The 12666-nt window shown below is 36.3% G+C and overlaps 1 protein-coding gene across 7 annotated transcripts in view; it reads right to left on the reverse strand.

The window, feature by feature from the left end:
- Positions 1-12666, reverse strand: part of LOC110819858 (uncharacterized) — a 59228-nt gene that overhangs the window by 37249 nt on the left and 9313 nt on the right. For all 7 annotated transcript variants that reach the window (XM_088216488.1, XM_088216489.1, XM_088216491.1 and 4 more), the window contains exons 4-5: positions 1122-1237; positions 189-947 (exon numbers count right to left, since the gene is read on the reverse strand). In XM_088216488.1, coding sequence (XP_088072614.1) covers positions 189-947; positions 1122-1237 — 875 coding nt within the window. The remainder of the gene's footprint in view (positions 1-188; positions 948-1121; positions 1238-12666) is intronic.

Consider the following 12666-nt stretch of genomic DNA (forward strand, 5'->3'; position numbering starts at 1 on the left):
TTTTGAGTACTCAAAGAAAAACTAGGCGGATTAAGTGGGAAAGAGAAAATACATGAGAAGAAAACTTATAACATCTGGATATTCTCTGCCCAGTGTTAAAAATTCAATAAATAAATAAAGATCTGCATCCCAAAAAATAATTAAAGAATGGTTTTAAACTATAATTTTACTATAGTTTTTATCATTACCTGCCCCGACAGAGGAACTAGCCGACTGCTGTATTGGAATATCTGCTGTCATGTTACCTGATACTGCATTAGAAGAAAATCTGGGGACTTGAGATCTTTCTAAAGGTAGCCCTGCTTTATTGTGATTCCATACATTCCTGGAAGAAAGTATTTCATATGTAGATGGTATTGAGCCACCATGCTGCTGTCCTGAAGCATTATTAGCAGAGGAAACTTCTACCTCTTCAGGATATTTTGCATTTGGCACCCTTGGGATCGAATGGCTAATGGCTGCTGCCCTCATATTCCCTGATAAAGATGGGAAATGTTCTATTTGACCATTATTTGGCCCCATACTGAAACTATTAGGATCATCACCTTTTGTTGAAAAACCCCCCGAGGACTCAACCTTGTTAACTTTCCCTTTCCTCTGGTTAACTACAGGGTTGTGACCATCAACTTGCTGAGAGTGATCAATGTTAGGTTCATGAGCCTGTGATGAATCACCCCTCTTTCTCTTTGTAATTGCTTTTTTACCATCCTTTTGATTCATTCCTTCACCTCTTTCTTGCGATTGTGAGTTGGCAGACCGGGTGTCTAAGCTAGATGGACTTTCATGATCAAAAGACTGACTAGTTCTGTGAGATCCAGATCCTTGATAATAATGATGGGCAGTACTACTTGGGCCAGCAGGGGGCCTGCCAGAAGCAAATGGGGACATCTCATTTTCAGCCAAGCTTATTTTGGAATCATTTGCAACTCCAGCAACCTGCGAAGATCCTGCATAAATGTTCCCACTTAGTGATAAGATGACAAAAGCACTTCCACAACGATTTAACTATTTTCTCAATTCACCGAAGAGATGTGATTTTTCAGTCCCCTCCAGTCAGTAAACAAGACAGAGGCTTCCATAGACCAATTTACTCCACAGGACCAAAAGTACTTTGATCATACCCGCATATTGTGCACCTGTAGAATCTCCTGTTTGAGTTCCGGCAGCCAATGGAAGTCGTGATGACTTCAAAGAGTCCATATCAAGACCATGCTGATTGATAACAGTCTCCATGGCCCTTAGATAAGGAAAATGGTGTCAGTAAAAGGCCAAGATCAGTGTTAACAAGACAACCAAGACACAGAAGAAGTCCTCTTTGATTAGAGAGATGCAATTCCACTGCATGTGGGGAAACACAGAACATACAAGTGGACTATGGGAACTATGAGATTAGCAATGAACTAATATTACAAAATGTAGAACTACAAAACAATGCAATAAAGGCAGAGAATGTGAAATCATATAAACCTTTTTCACTTTTCCAAGATTTTTAGCCATTTCCTTTTTTTCCCTAAAATAAAACTCTGACCAACTACGGCCTCTTTCTAGCACAAATTGGTATGAACTGCCAAGAATCATTTCCAGCCCTATTGCTGCAATGACTATTAGCAATTTTAATGCATCTTCGAGACAGAGTTTGCCTCAAAAGAGCCAAACAATATCCTCTTGCGGTTTCTTAACTACTGTTCACAAATTTTTTCTGGTATGATCAGTCAATACTAGCTTTTTTTCCATTACTTCCCTGTAGGCTGTTTCTGTGATTTCTTCCTGTTCAAATAGAGATATAATAACATAGCACAAATTAGGGCAGATACCTACTTAAGAAATTAGGAGTTAAAACCTAAACATTACACTTACGGTTTCTTAAATATTACATCTATAAAAAATTTAAGTATCATAATTAAGGGTTTGATTGTACATAACCAGAAACTTGAGAAACTCCTAAAGTTTTTTATTGAATAATTAAAGTCTACCTCAGAAAATGAAATTGCAAACATATTTATAATGTTTCCTAAGTAACATTTCTTGAATAAAATTAAACTAAGAAATACTAATAGGATTAGGAAATAATAAAACTAAGACAACTAAAAAACTAAATACTTTGGGCATATGGAATCTTAGATCTAGGAACTTTTGGTAAAATGGCCATGGCGTTTATAGCAGGAACTGGATTCGTAGTTGGCATAAAGTAATAAAAAGATCTCCCTGAAATCAGTGAAATGGTTGGGATGTTGTCTCCAAAAAATCCACCCATCACAAAAGTCCATCTAAGGCCAATCCAAATTTGCTTAACATTTATAAGCCTCTTACCAGGTATAATGTGGGGGATGGTTCCAAGGTCCTCTTTTGAGAGGATCTTTGGAGAGGCGACCAACTCTTGGGTATCCAAGTTCCACATCTTTTTCACATATTTTCCACATCTTTTTCACATAGTTTCCAACCACAATACCTTGATTGACCAGATCTTTTGTCTTTCCAACATTTCTCTGACTTGGAACTTTCACTAGATTAAATGATGGAGAAACTGTTGAACTCATTTCCATGTTAAACTTGTCACAATCATTTCAACCTTCCCAGCAGGCTGATCACAGAGTATGGACCCTACACTTATAAGATACACATACCAATAAATCGTTCTTCAATCATATAATGAAGAACCCTGATTGCTATCAAAATACATTTACTAGGGCATTCTGACAAGTCAAGGTTCTCTCAAAGGTGAAGGTTTTCATGTGGAATGCAATTCTGAATCAGCTTAACACCAATGACTTGCTGCAAATTTGTAGGTCTGACAGAACTTCATCACCTAACATGTGTTTTATATGTCATAAGGGAGGGGAATACAAATCTCATCTCTTTCTGCATTGTGAAATGGCATGGAAGTTTTTTTTTTTTTTGAGGTAGAAACAGCATGGAAGTTATAAGTCAGGCTCTTTAAAAGTTTTAACCTAGTATGGGTGACTCCTTCTTTGGATTGTTTCATCAACACTAACATTGGTGGTTTCGAAGTTTAGGTAAAGGCCAAACCACTGCGGCAGAGAGGATTTTGCTAGTCTTTGGACTATCTGGATTGAAAGAAATCAGACGATATTTGACAACTAATTTTTGCAGGACAACTTCATTTGGGAGAAGATGACCTTTCTGGCTTCCCTTTAGGCCAAGGCTCATGAGAAATACTTTGACATCTCCATCACTATCCTTCATAGGACTTGGGATGCTAGAATCACGTGGTTTGTTACCTCTTTGGTGCTTTCCATTTTTACTTTTTGTTTTTGTTTCTTTTACTTCAACTAAAAACTTATTTGTTGTCTCTTTATCATGCCTTCTTCCTTATCTTAAAAATATTTCTTTTTCCATCAAAAGAAATAAATACTAAAAAGAATGAGATAAAAGTTACTAAAATTATAGTAATAGACTTTTTTTAAATAAAAGTGTAAAGTATATTGATGTATCGGCGCCAAGACGGCACCAATCATGTACAAAAAATTTACATATCAATAAACATATCTACAATGAAGCCAAAGTCTTTAAACTATCAAGGTTATGCTCTAAGACAATAGAGCCAAAAAAATGAAACCATCTATCCTAGAGAGCAGCAAAATCTATTTCTTTCCCTTCAAAAACTCTATTGTTTCTTTCTTTCCGAATAACCCAGAAAATAGTTAAAGGAATCAGTATGAGAATTTTATGTCTGTTGCTAAGTCCTTCCCATGCTAGAAATTTGCAATTTACCGACCCAGCCATGACCTCAGAAATTCCCAAAAAGCCGAGGACCATGGACCACAAATTATATGAGAGAACACCAGAGAAGCAGATGATTACAAGATTCAGAACTGTTTTTACATAGGAAACATCTGCGGGCAGTGATAACACCTTTTTTCATAAGGTTATCAAGCGTTAAAATGCATTCTTTCGCTGCCTCTCAAGCAAAAAATGAGATCAGTGGAGGAGCACAAGCTTTCCAAATGATTGTTGCAGAGAAATCCTTCTGCCTGTCAGTTCTGAGGCCGTCCAGAAAGCTGTAAAAGGATTTAACAGCAAAGACGCCATTTTTCCTCAGGTTCCAGCTTAGTTTGTCTTCCTAATTGCTAAGATGGACAGTGGCCAAAGTTTTGAGCATCTTCTCATATTCATCCACTTCCCAATCCTGTAAATTCCTATTAACCACCACATTTAAAGCCATGTGACTTTTGTCCCCAAAAGCCGCTTCAATCAGCATATTCTTTTCCCTTGCAATGTCAAAAATAAAGGAGTATTAAGACGGGAAATTTTCATTGCCACACCAGACATCCTCCAAAAATGCAACCTTGTTTCCTTTGCCTATAACCCACTTTGAGCAATTAAGGAAAGAATTAGTGCACTGCATAATACTCTTCCAAAGGCTTGTACCGAAATTGTTGTTCTCAATAATAGTGTGGTCATGGATATCCCTTCCGAACCATTTGAATTCAATGAAAAATTTCCAAAGACAATTCTTTTCATTCCAAAATCCCAAATACATTTCCCACGAAGAGTTTGTTCAGAATATCAAGAGATCTCAACCCCAGCCCACCTTCCATGAGAGGTCTTTTGACTTCAACCCATCTAACAAGGTGGAATTCTTTTTGTTGTCAACGTCTCCCCCACAGGAAGTTGCATTGAATCGATTCCAGTCTCTTGACGACTTTGGCCAGAATAGTAAGCACCAATAATGAATAGATGAGAAGGTTGGAAAGGGTGCCCTTGATAAGAGTCAATCTACCATTTTTAGATAGAAATTTCCTCTTCCAATTAACCAATCTGTTCGGGAACATATCAATGATCGGCTCCCATCTACCATCTTTATGTTTGGCCTCTAGTGGGATGTCCAGATATTTTATAGGTAGCTGAGAAGCTTCGAAGCCCAAAACCCGTGAGAGGGAGTGATCAGTATTGCTCAACCCAAGCTCCACTAACTCAGATTTATGCATATTAATTTTGAGTCCCGAAATCGCTTGAAAACAAAATCATGCATCTCAAGATAAGCAGCGAACGTACATCCGGCTGGAAAAAATTAAAGTGTCATCGGCAAAGAATAAGTGGGAGATTTTGATCTATTTGCCATCGTCACCCACATAAATCCCCTTCAGAAGTTGCAGCTCTTTGGCCTTCTCAATTAATTTATTCAAAGATTCCATCACTATAATGAACAATAAGGGAAAAAAGGGATCACTTGTCTCAAGTCCCTTGAAGCTGTGAAAAAAGAAGAAGGACCACAATTAACCATGACTGCAAAACTTGTGGATGTGATACAAGACTTAATCCAGCTTCTCCATCTCATAGCAAAACCGAGCCTTTCAAGCATGTGATCAACAAAGGTCCAACTAACATGATCAAAAGTCTTTTCCATATCCACCTTGCATAAGACACCTCTCTTATTATTCCAGATAACATCATCCACGATTTCATTGGCAATCAAAATAGTGTTTGTAATCTGTCTTCCATAAACAATAGTTTGCTGACATTCCCCAATGATCGCTTGATAACTCTAGATAATCTTTTGGTCAGAACTTTGGAACACACAGCTAACCAAGCTAATGGGCCGGAAATTGATTCTTAGCACATTCTTTATTGGGGATCATAACTAAAAAGGTGGAGTTTAACAAAAGATCTGTTTGTGTGGAAATCATTAAAAAACTCAAGAATTTCATACTTCACGACCTCCCAAAACGATTGAAAGAACTTAAGATTAAAACCGTCCAGGCCAGGGCTTTAATTTCTCATCTAAAAGAATTATAGACTTCTAAATAGTACAATAATATTGTATCTAAAAGAATTATAATTTCTCATCTATTTAGTCAATCTAAACCAACTTATTCTGCATCATTCTGTCCAAGTAGAAGAAGACTCAATTACAAGTTTTGGAATGACGAACGATATAAAATTTTAATCTTGGAACTTCCCAATGAAAATTAAACAAACTTTACACTCGATCATTTTCTTTTTTTTTTTTAAATAAAAAGTTAAGAAGTATATATTCACAAGGCACCAAATAAAGGGGTACCGCCCATGTACAATTGTTTGCAAACTAGTTAGGGTATCAATGACAAACCCAAAATCCTCATCACTAACAATGTCATGCCCCATAAACATAAATCCAAAAACATGGAACCACCTATCTCTTAATCTATACATCGGGTTTTCTTTCCCATCAAAAATCCTAAGATTTTTTTTTTTTCCCAAATAACTCATAACACTGTTAGGGGAATTATACCCCAACGAACATTATCCTTTCTCATACAATCCCAAGCCCATAATTCCTCCCGAACCGTACCAGCCATTACCCACTTCACCCCAAGAAGACTATATACCATACTCCACAGCTCATGAGTCACCGGTTACCATAAGAGTAAGTGGTTGCACGATTCTGCCGCATTCATACATAAATAACATCGGTTAGTCATGTGGTGTTCTCTCCTCATCAGCTTGTCAATAGTTAAAATACATTCTCTACTGGCCTCCCAAGCAAAAAACGCAATCTGTGGGGATGCATTCAACTTCCAGATCTACTTAAAGGGAAAATTGAAATCAGAACCAGCCCTTCCTTCTCTAAGGTAGAGATAATAGAATTTACAAGAAAAATGTCCATTCTGACTCAATTTCCAGATCACCCTATCCTTTGTTTCCTTCAACTTCTACATTTCAAGTAATTTCAACAGGTTTATGTAATCTTGTATCTCTCAATCTTTTAAGTTTCTGTATACATTCACCTCCCAAATCCGGCTGCCATTAATCTCTTTGTAAGCTTCCTTAATCACCATATTCCTAGACTGAGAAATTTTGAAAATTCTAGGAAATCAGCTCATAAGACTGTCCCCCTCAATCCACTCATCTTTCCAGAATTTAATTTTATCTCCACAACCAATCTTCCACTGAATAGAAGCTTTAAAACGGTACCAATCCATCAGGATTTTTCTCCATAGCCCCAGGCCATTCTGTTTGTTGATTCTGCCATTATCATTTCTACCCAATAGATCACCCATCTTACCCAGATTACCCTTCTCCATAGTCTGTCCTCTTCCTATAAGTAACGCCTAACCATTTGGCATTTAGGGCAATATTTAACTGAGCCAGAGATTTAATGCCCAAGCCCCCTTTGTTGACAAGGTTTTTAACTTCACCCCAATTAACCAAGAGATATTTTTTGTTACCTTCCTCATCACCCCATAAAAATCTACATTGGATGGTCTCTAACCTTTTAGCAATTTTAATTTGTATTGTGATGGTGGATAAGTAATAGATTGGGAGATTTGTTAGGGTACTTCGAATGAGAGTGTACCTACCACCTTTGGATAAAATATTCCTTTTCCATTCCGCTAATCTTATTTCAAAAGTTTCAAACCGGCTCCCAAATTTTCACATCCTCATACTTGGCCCCAAAGGGAAGACCCAGATATTTTATCGAAAGGCTAACCGGTTTGTAGCCCAAAACCTCAGACAACCTAGTCTCATCACTTCTATCACCCAATCTCACCATTTCTGATTTACACAAGTTGATGTTAAGCCCCGATACAGCTTGAAAAAATAGTAGGGTGCAGCTTAAATGCCTTAAAATCCCAACGTCCAGTTGGCAGAAAATAAATGTATCATCAGCAAAAAATAAGTGGGAGACCACAATGAAATTATCCCCACTTCCCACCTTCACAACTCTAATTAGCTGTAGCTCCAAAGGTTTGTTAGTAAACCATTAAGTGCTTCCATTATAATAATGAATAGCAAAGGGGATAATGGGTACCCTTGCCTTAATTCTCTAGTGGCTTTGAAGAATATTGAGGGACCACCATTTACCATAACCACAAATAAGGTTGTAGAAATGCAGAACATCATCCATTCTCTCCATTTTCGACCAAAACCCAATCTCTTCAACATAAGGAAAACACATAAGTATTTAGGAGTATGAAATTTAGTGGGAGAATAAACTCAATATATTGATAAATTTGGGGTTCAACTGCAACCTGAAGTTGAACATCACTTAATCTAATTATTGGCTTAGCTTCCTCCTTGCATTGGACTTCTGTAGAGTTATCCTTTAGTAGCAAAAGGTCCTGAGTAACCTCAAAATTTATACTCCTAGGAAGACATGATAGATCTTGTTTCTCAATTTCAACCAGCTCTTACTCTTTATGATTTTCGTTGACTACAATCATTTTTGGATGTTTAATATGTATGAACTTCATACAAACTACATCACTTAAGATTAAATCATTATAGGTACCATGAAGTGTAGAAACAAGCTTTTACTTGGTTAGCAAAATGCTCATATTATCCGTTCAAGCTAATTTGTACAGTCATACATGCGATTGTGTTAAAAAAAAATTGAGTCGCTTACAAACAAGGTTCTTAGTACAATCCTCTTGACTGACAAGTTTATTACTTTTACTCCAAAAATGTGCTAGGGTTTGAAGAATTGGAGAATACTTTCACTTTTCCTTCGCTTCAACTGCTTGGTTGTGCTTAACTATAACTAAGAAAAACTTGTTAATTTTATACTCTAAGTGATGACTCATTCTCTTCCTTAAGATTCCACATGTTCAAAATTTTTCCATCACTTACTAAAGAGTATTCCGACAATAAGAAGGGTAGACCAAAATTCCTAGGCATCATTCTGGGTTCCTGAAAACCAGTCTAATTGGGGTAAACAGGTTTGGTCAAACCCAGTTAAAAATTCAAAACAAACATGACTTTGCTGGAAGTACGGGAACAAAAGAAGCAGCAGCAGACAAAAGTACGGCTGTGAGTCGCCTATTTTTTGGTAGATTTTCACAACAAGGCTTCTAGGGTTCATCATCTATTTAGGTAATCAAACGTGTGAGAGAGGACAACCAACAAAACCAATTAAAGAATAGCTGTCTATGTGAATTAGATAGAGACTAGTATTTTAAAATACTCATGCAACTTAACCCACAGAATCATTAGAGAAGATAACATATCCCAAATAAGCAAAAAAAGGAATATTGACTTTTATAAGTCCTTCAATTTCTCTTCAACCACATCAACCACAACCCAACAAGAAAGGCCTTACATCGCAAAGACTTAACCCCCTTCCTCCTACTGATATCGCGAAGAGCAAAAAGGAATAAACGGCTCAATTAAAAGTATAGTGTATCATTAATTCACCAGCACTAATGGGGTGCCACCAATGTACAAATATTTACAACTCAGTCAGTATGTCAATAAAATCCCCAAATTCCTCAAAAGAATAATCGAATGTCTCATAACCAAAAAATCCGAAATCTGAAGTCATCTATCTCAAACTCTAACAAAATCCTCTTGATCCCCTCAAAAGTTCTCTTATTTCTCTTCTTCCACACTACCCATAGAATGATAGGGGGAATGAGATCCATGTGTTTCCTCCCTTTACTAATGCTTTTTCAGGCCAAAATCTTAGCTCTTATCGAGCCAGCTATAACCCAGATAACTCCCAATAATCCGTAAGCCATTGTCCATAGCTTGTGCACAAATGGCCCTGAAGCACAATACGGCTACAGGATTTTACCTTTTGCACAGAAAATAGCCGTTGACCATAATTTTTTCCCTTCTCATCAATCTATCAATTGTCAAAATACATCTACACCCTGCCTCCCAGGCCAAAAAAACATAACTCTCAGAGGAGCATTCACTTTCCAGATTTGCTGAAATGGAAACTTGGGCTCTGGTACTTTGTTCTTAACCAAGAAACTATAGTATAACTTAACCGTGAAAAAACCACCTCTCTTGAGGTTCCATGATGTTGATCATTGTTCTCATTGAGGCCAGTCATAGTAAGTATATTTAGTAGAATCCCATACTCACTAACCTCCCAGACATTAAGACTCAATTTGAGAACAAGACACCAAAAAATTTTTAGAAGTACCAAATAATCCGATGGCTCCAACCATGTCACATGTATTACATCACAAGGACCTCGGAAGATAAAGCACAATTTAGATAGTGCGCCTGGAGCAAATTGTTAATAATTCAGCCCATTAAGAACTACAATACAAACAAATATTTTCAAATCTTTAGGGAGCTGAAACCTTCCAAAAATAAAGCTTAATGGAAACAATCATTAAGAAGAGAAGGATTATGAGATAAGTGGACACAAGTAAAAATAGCAAACAAGTCCAAAGAGTAAAGTCAATGAGCATGGGTCGAAGAGAGGACAACAAAATCTAAGAGTTGAATCAAAGAAATCACATTAATAGCTTCAAAATCATTGACAATTCTTGAAAGAACAAATTCCACTAGCAATATCTCACAGAGTAATTTAGAAAAGAAGAAATAGGAGTGTTAAATCTGTAAGAAAGAGCATATAGATGAAGAAAACAAGTGGCCAACAGCATGTTATTAATCCAGGGATCCTCTCAAAGAAGAAACAAGAACCATCACCTACCCTCAAACTATGGAGGTGTTTGGTGAGATTGTAACTTCTCTTCTGAGTTGTAAGAGTGTTGGTGCTTTTAGTAAGAAGCCCTTACGTGTTTAGCAGAAATAATTGTAAAAAATGGTATTATATTGAAAAGCAGAAACTATTGTGTCTAGAAAAATAGTTGTGAATATTCAAATTATCAAAAAGAGTATAAAAAGAGAATAAATCAAAGCAGAAGTTGATGTGTTTTGTTAAAATAGTTATAAATACTGAAATAATATAGAATGTTAAAAAGCAAATTCTAATTTCAATTATTATTCGTAAGGAAATACTAATTTACTAACATATATATGATAAATCCCATAAATCTAACACATCACATATAATTTAAATATCAATTCCTAAATTTTTTTAATAAACCAAAACCTATTTCTTACCATGATTCAATAAATTGAGACCTAATTTTTACTAATATTTTCATTTTGATTGTTTATACAATAATTAACTAACGTTCAATAAATCAAAACCTGACATTAATCAGTAAATTAACATTCAATATATAAATCAAAATATAAACTAAAGTTATCTTTAAATATTTAATATATGTATATAGTAATATATTATATATAAGCATTAACCAAAATGTTATACATATACCCATATGTAAATAATAATTTTTTTTCTTTAAAAGATAAAGTATAGTATTAAAATCACCAAAGGAATGCAACCCCGATGCAAAAGTTTTACAATTCTGTTAGTAAGTCAATCTAGTCCTCTAAATCCTCATAAAAATAGAGGGAATGACCCATAATCAAAAAAGTTAGGGTTTAAAACCAAGAATCTTTCAATCTATCAAAAGACCATTCTATACTCTCAAAAGCTCTTTTGTTCCTTTCTTTACATATAACTCAAAGAGTAGCAAAGGAAAAACATGAAGACTCGTTATAATTCTCATCCCCATATATACCTTTTCAAACCCAAATCTCATCTTTTACGGAAACGGCCATGGCCTAGTTCACCCATAAGAGACTTTAAACAAAACACCATAACCAATAGGAAGCACAATAAGATAAGAAAAGGTAAGTCCCTTATACACTATGGAGAATTTTGATAACCTTATCGAAATCCTTATTAATGCGTAATATCTTTTTGTATACGGGTTGACATTCTCTTGATGCCTATAATTACACTTTATACTTTTTATTCTAAAAATAAACACAAGAGAAGATGGTTGACCAATTCTGCTGCTCTTTTGCATAAATAACATCCATTCGGAAGGATCTTTCTCCTCTTGACCAAGTTATCTAACGTGAGGATGCATCCACGCGCCACCTCCTAAGCAAAGAAGGCAATTCTAAGAGAACCTTTAACCTTCCAGATCAGTTTTCATTGGAAGCTTTCGGTAATAACGTCACTAGCCATGAAATAATTGTAGTAGGGCTTAACCAAGAACATCTCGTTTTGATTTAGTTTCCACCATGATTCGTACAAATCATCCGAGGGTCTTCCCTATTGTGATAGACACTGGAGCAAAGCAGCATATTTACCAACATTTTTAGTCATTTAGGTCTCTTACCAACTCAACTGCTCATATACCATTCCCCTCCGAGTTGGGAGGAGCAGGCCCACCATAGCTTCCTTGTTGCACGCCAAAGAAAAGATAACGAGGAAGCAATGCCTTTAAAAGCCACTCCCCATCAAGTCAAGTAGGCAAAACCTCACTCTAAACCCTCATCCTACCTTTTAAGCTACAACTTTCTGACATGCCAATATTCTTCGATAGGCAATCTCCATGAAATCTAGTTGTAAGGCCAAGGAAATATATACATAACAGATATATGTTATAAATAAATATTCTGAACATATGTTATATATGATATATATTTTAAATATATATTCTAAATACGTAATCTATATATGAGCAGAGCCAGCGATGCACGAGCGAAAATGGGACAGGACGTGACACAATAGACAAATGAGATGTGTGAGAGATGGCGGTTGAGCAGACATCACAAGAGCAAATGCACAAGGTGCGCAAGGAATGAACGACGGTGCACAAGATGGCAAGAAGGCGATGCATGAGGAACTGACGATCTTCTGAAGCTTTCACATGCAGCAAGGGAGGAGGCAAAACAGAGACGGTGTGATGGGGGTTGCTCATGCGGCGAGGGAGGCAAAGTGAAGGTGGCATGACGAAGGGGCCCTGAATGTGAGGAAGAAAGCATATAGGTTTTATTTTTAAAGGGGCAAAGTTGTCATAGTTTAATTCAATTAATGGTATTTTTGAAGGAAGACATCAA

Source organism: Carica papaya, chromosome 3 (assembly GCF_054855325.1).
Source record: "Carica papaya isolate Zhongbai chromosome 3, ASM5485532v1, whole genome shotgun sequence".
In the NCBI taxonomy this organism is placed as follows: Eukaryota; Viridiplantae; Streptophyta; class Magnoliopsida; order Brassicales; family Caricaceae; genus Carica; species Carica papaya.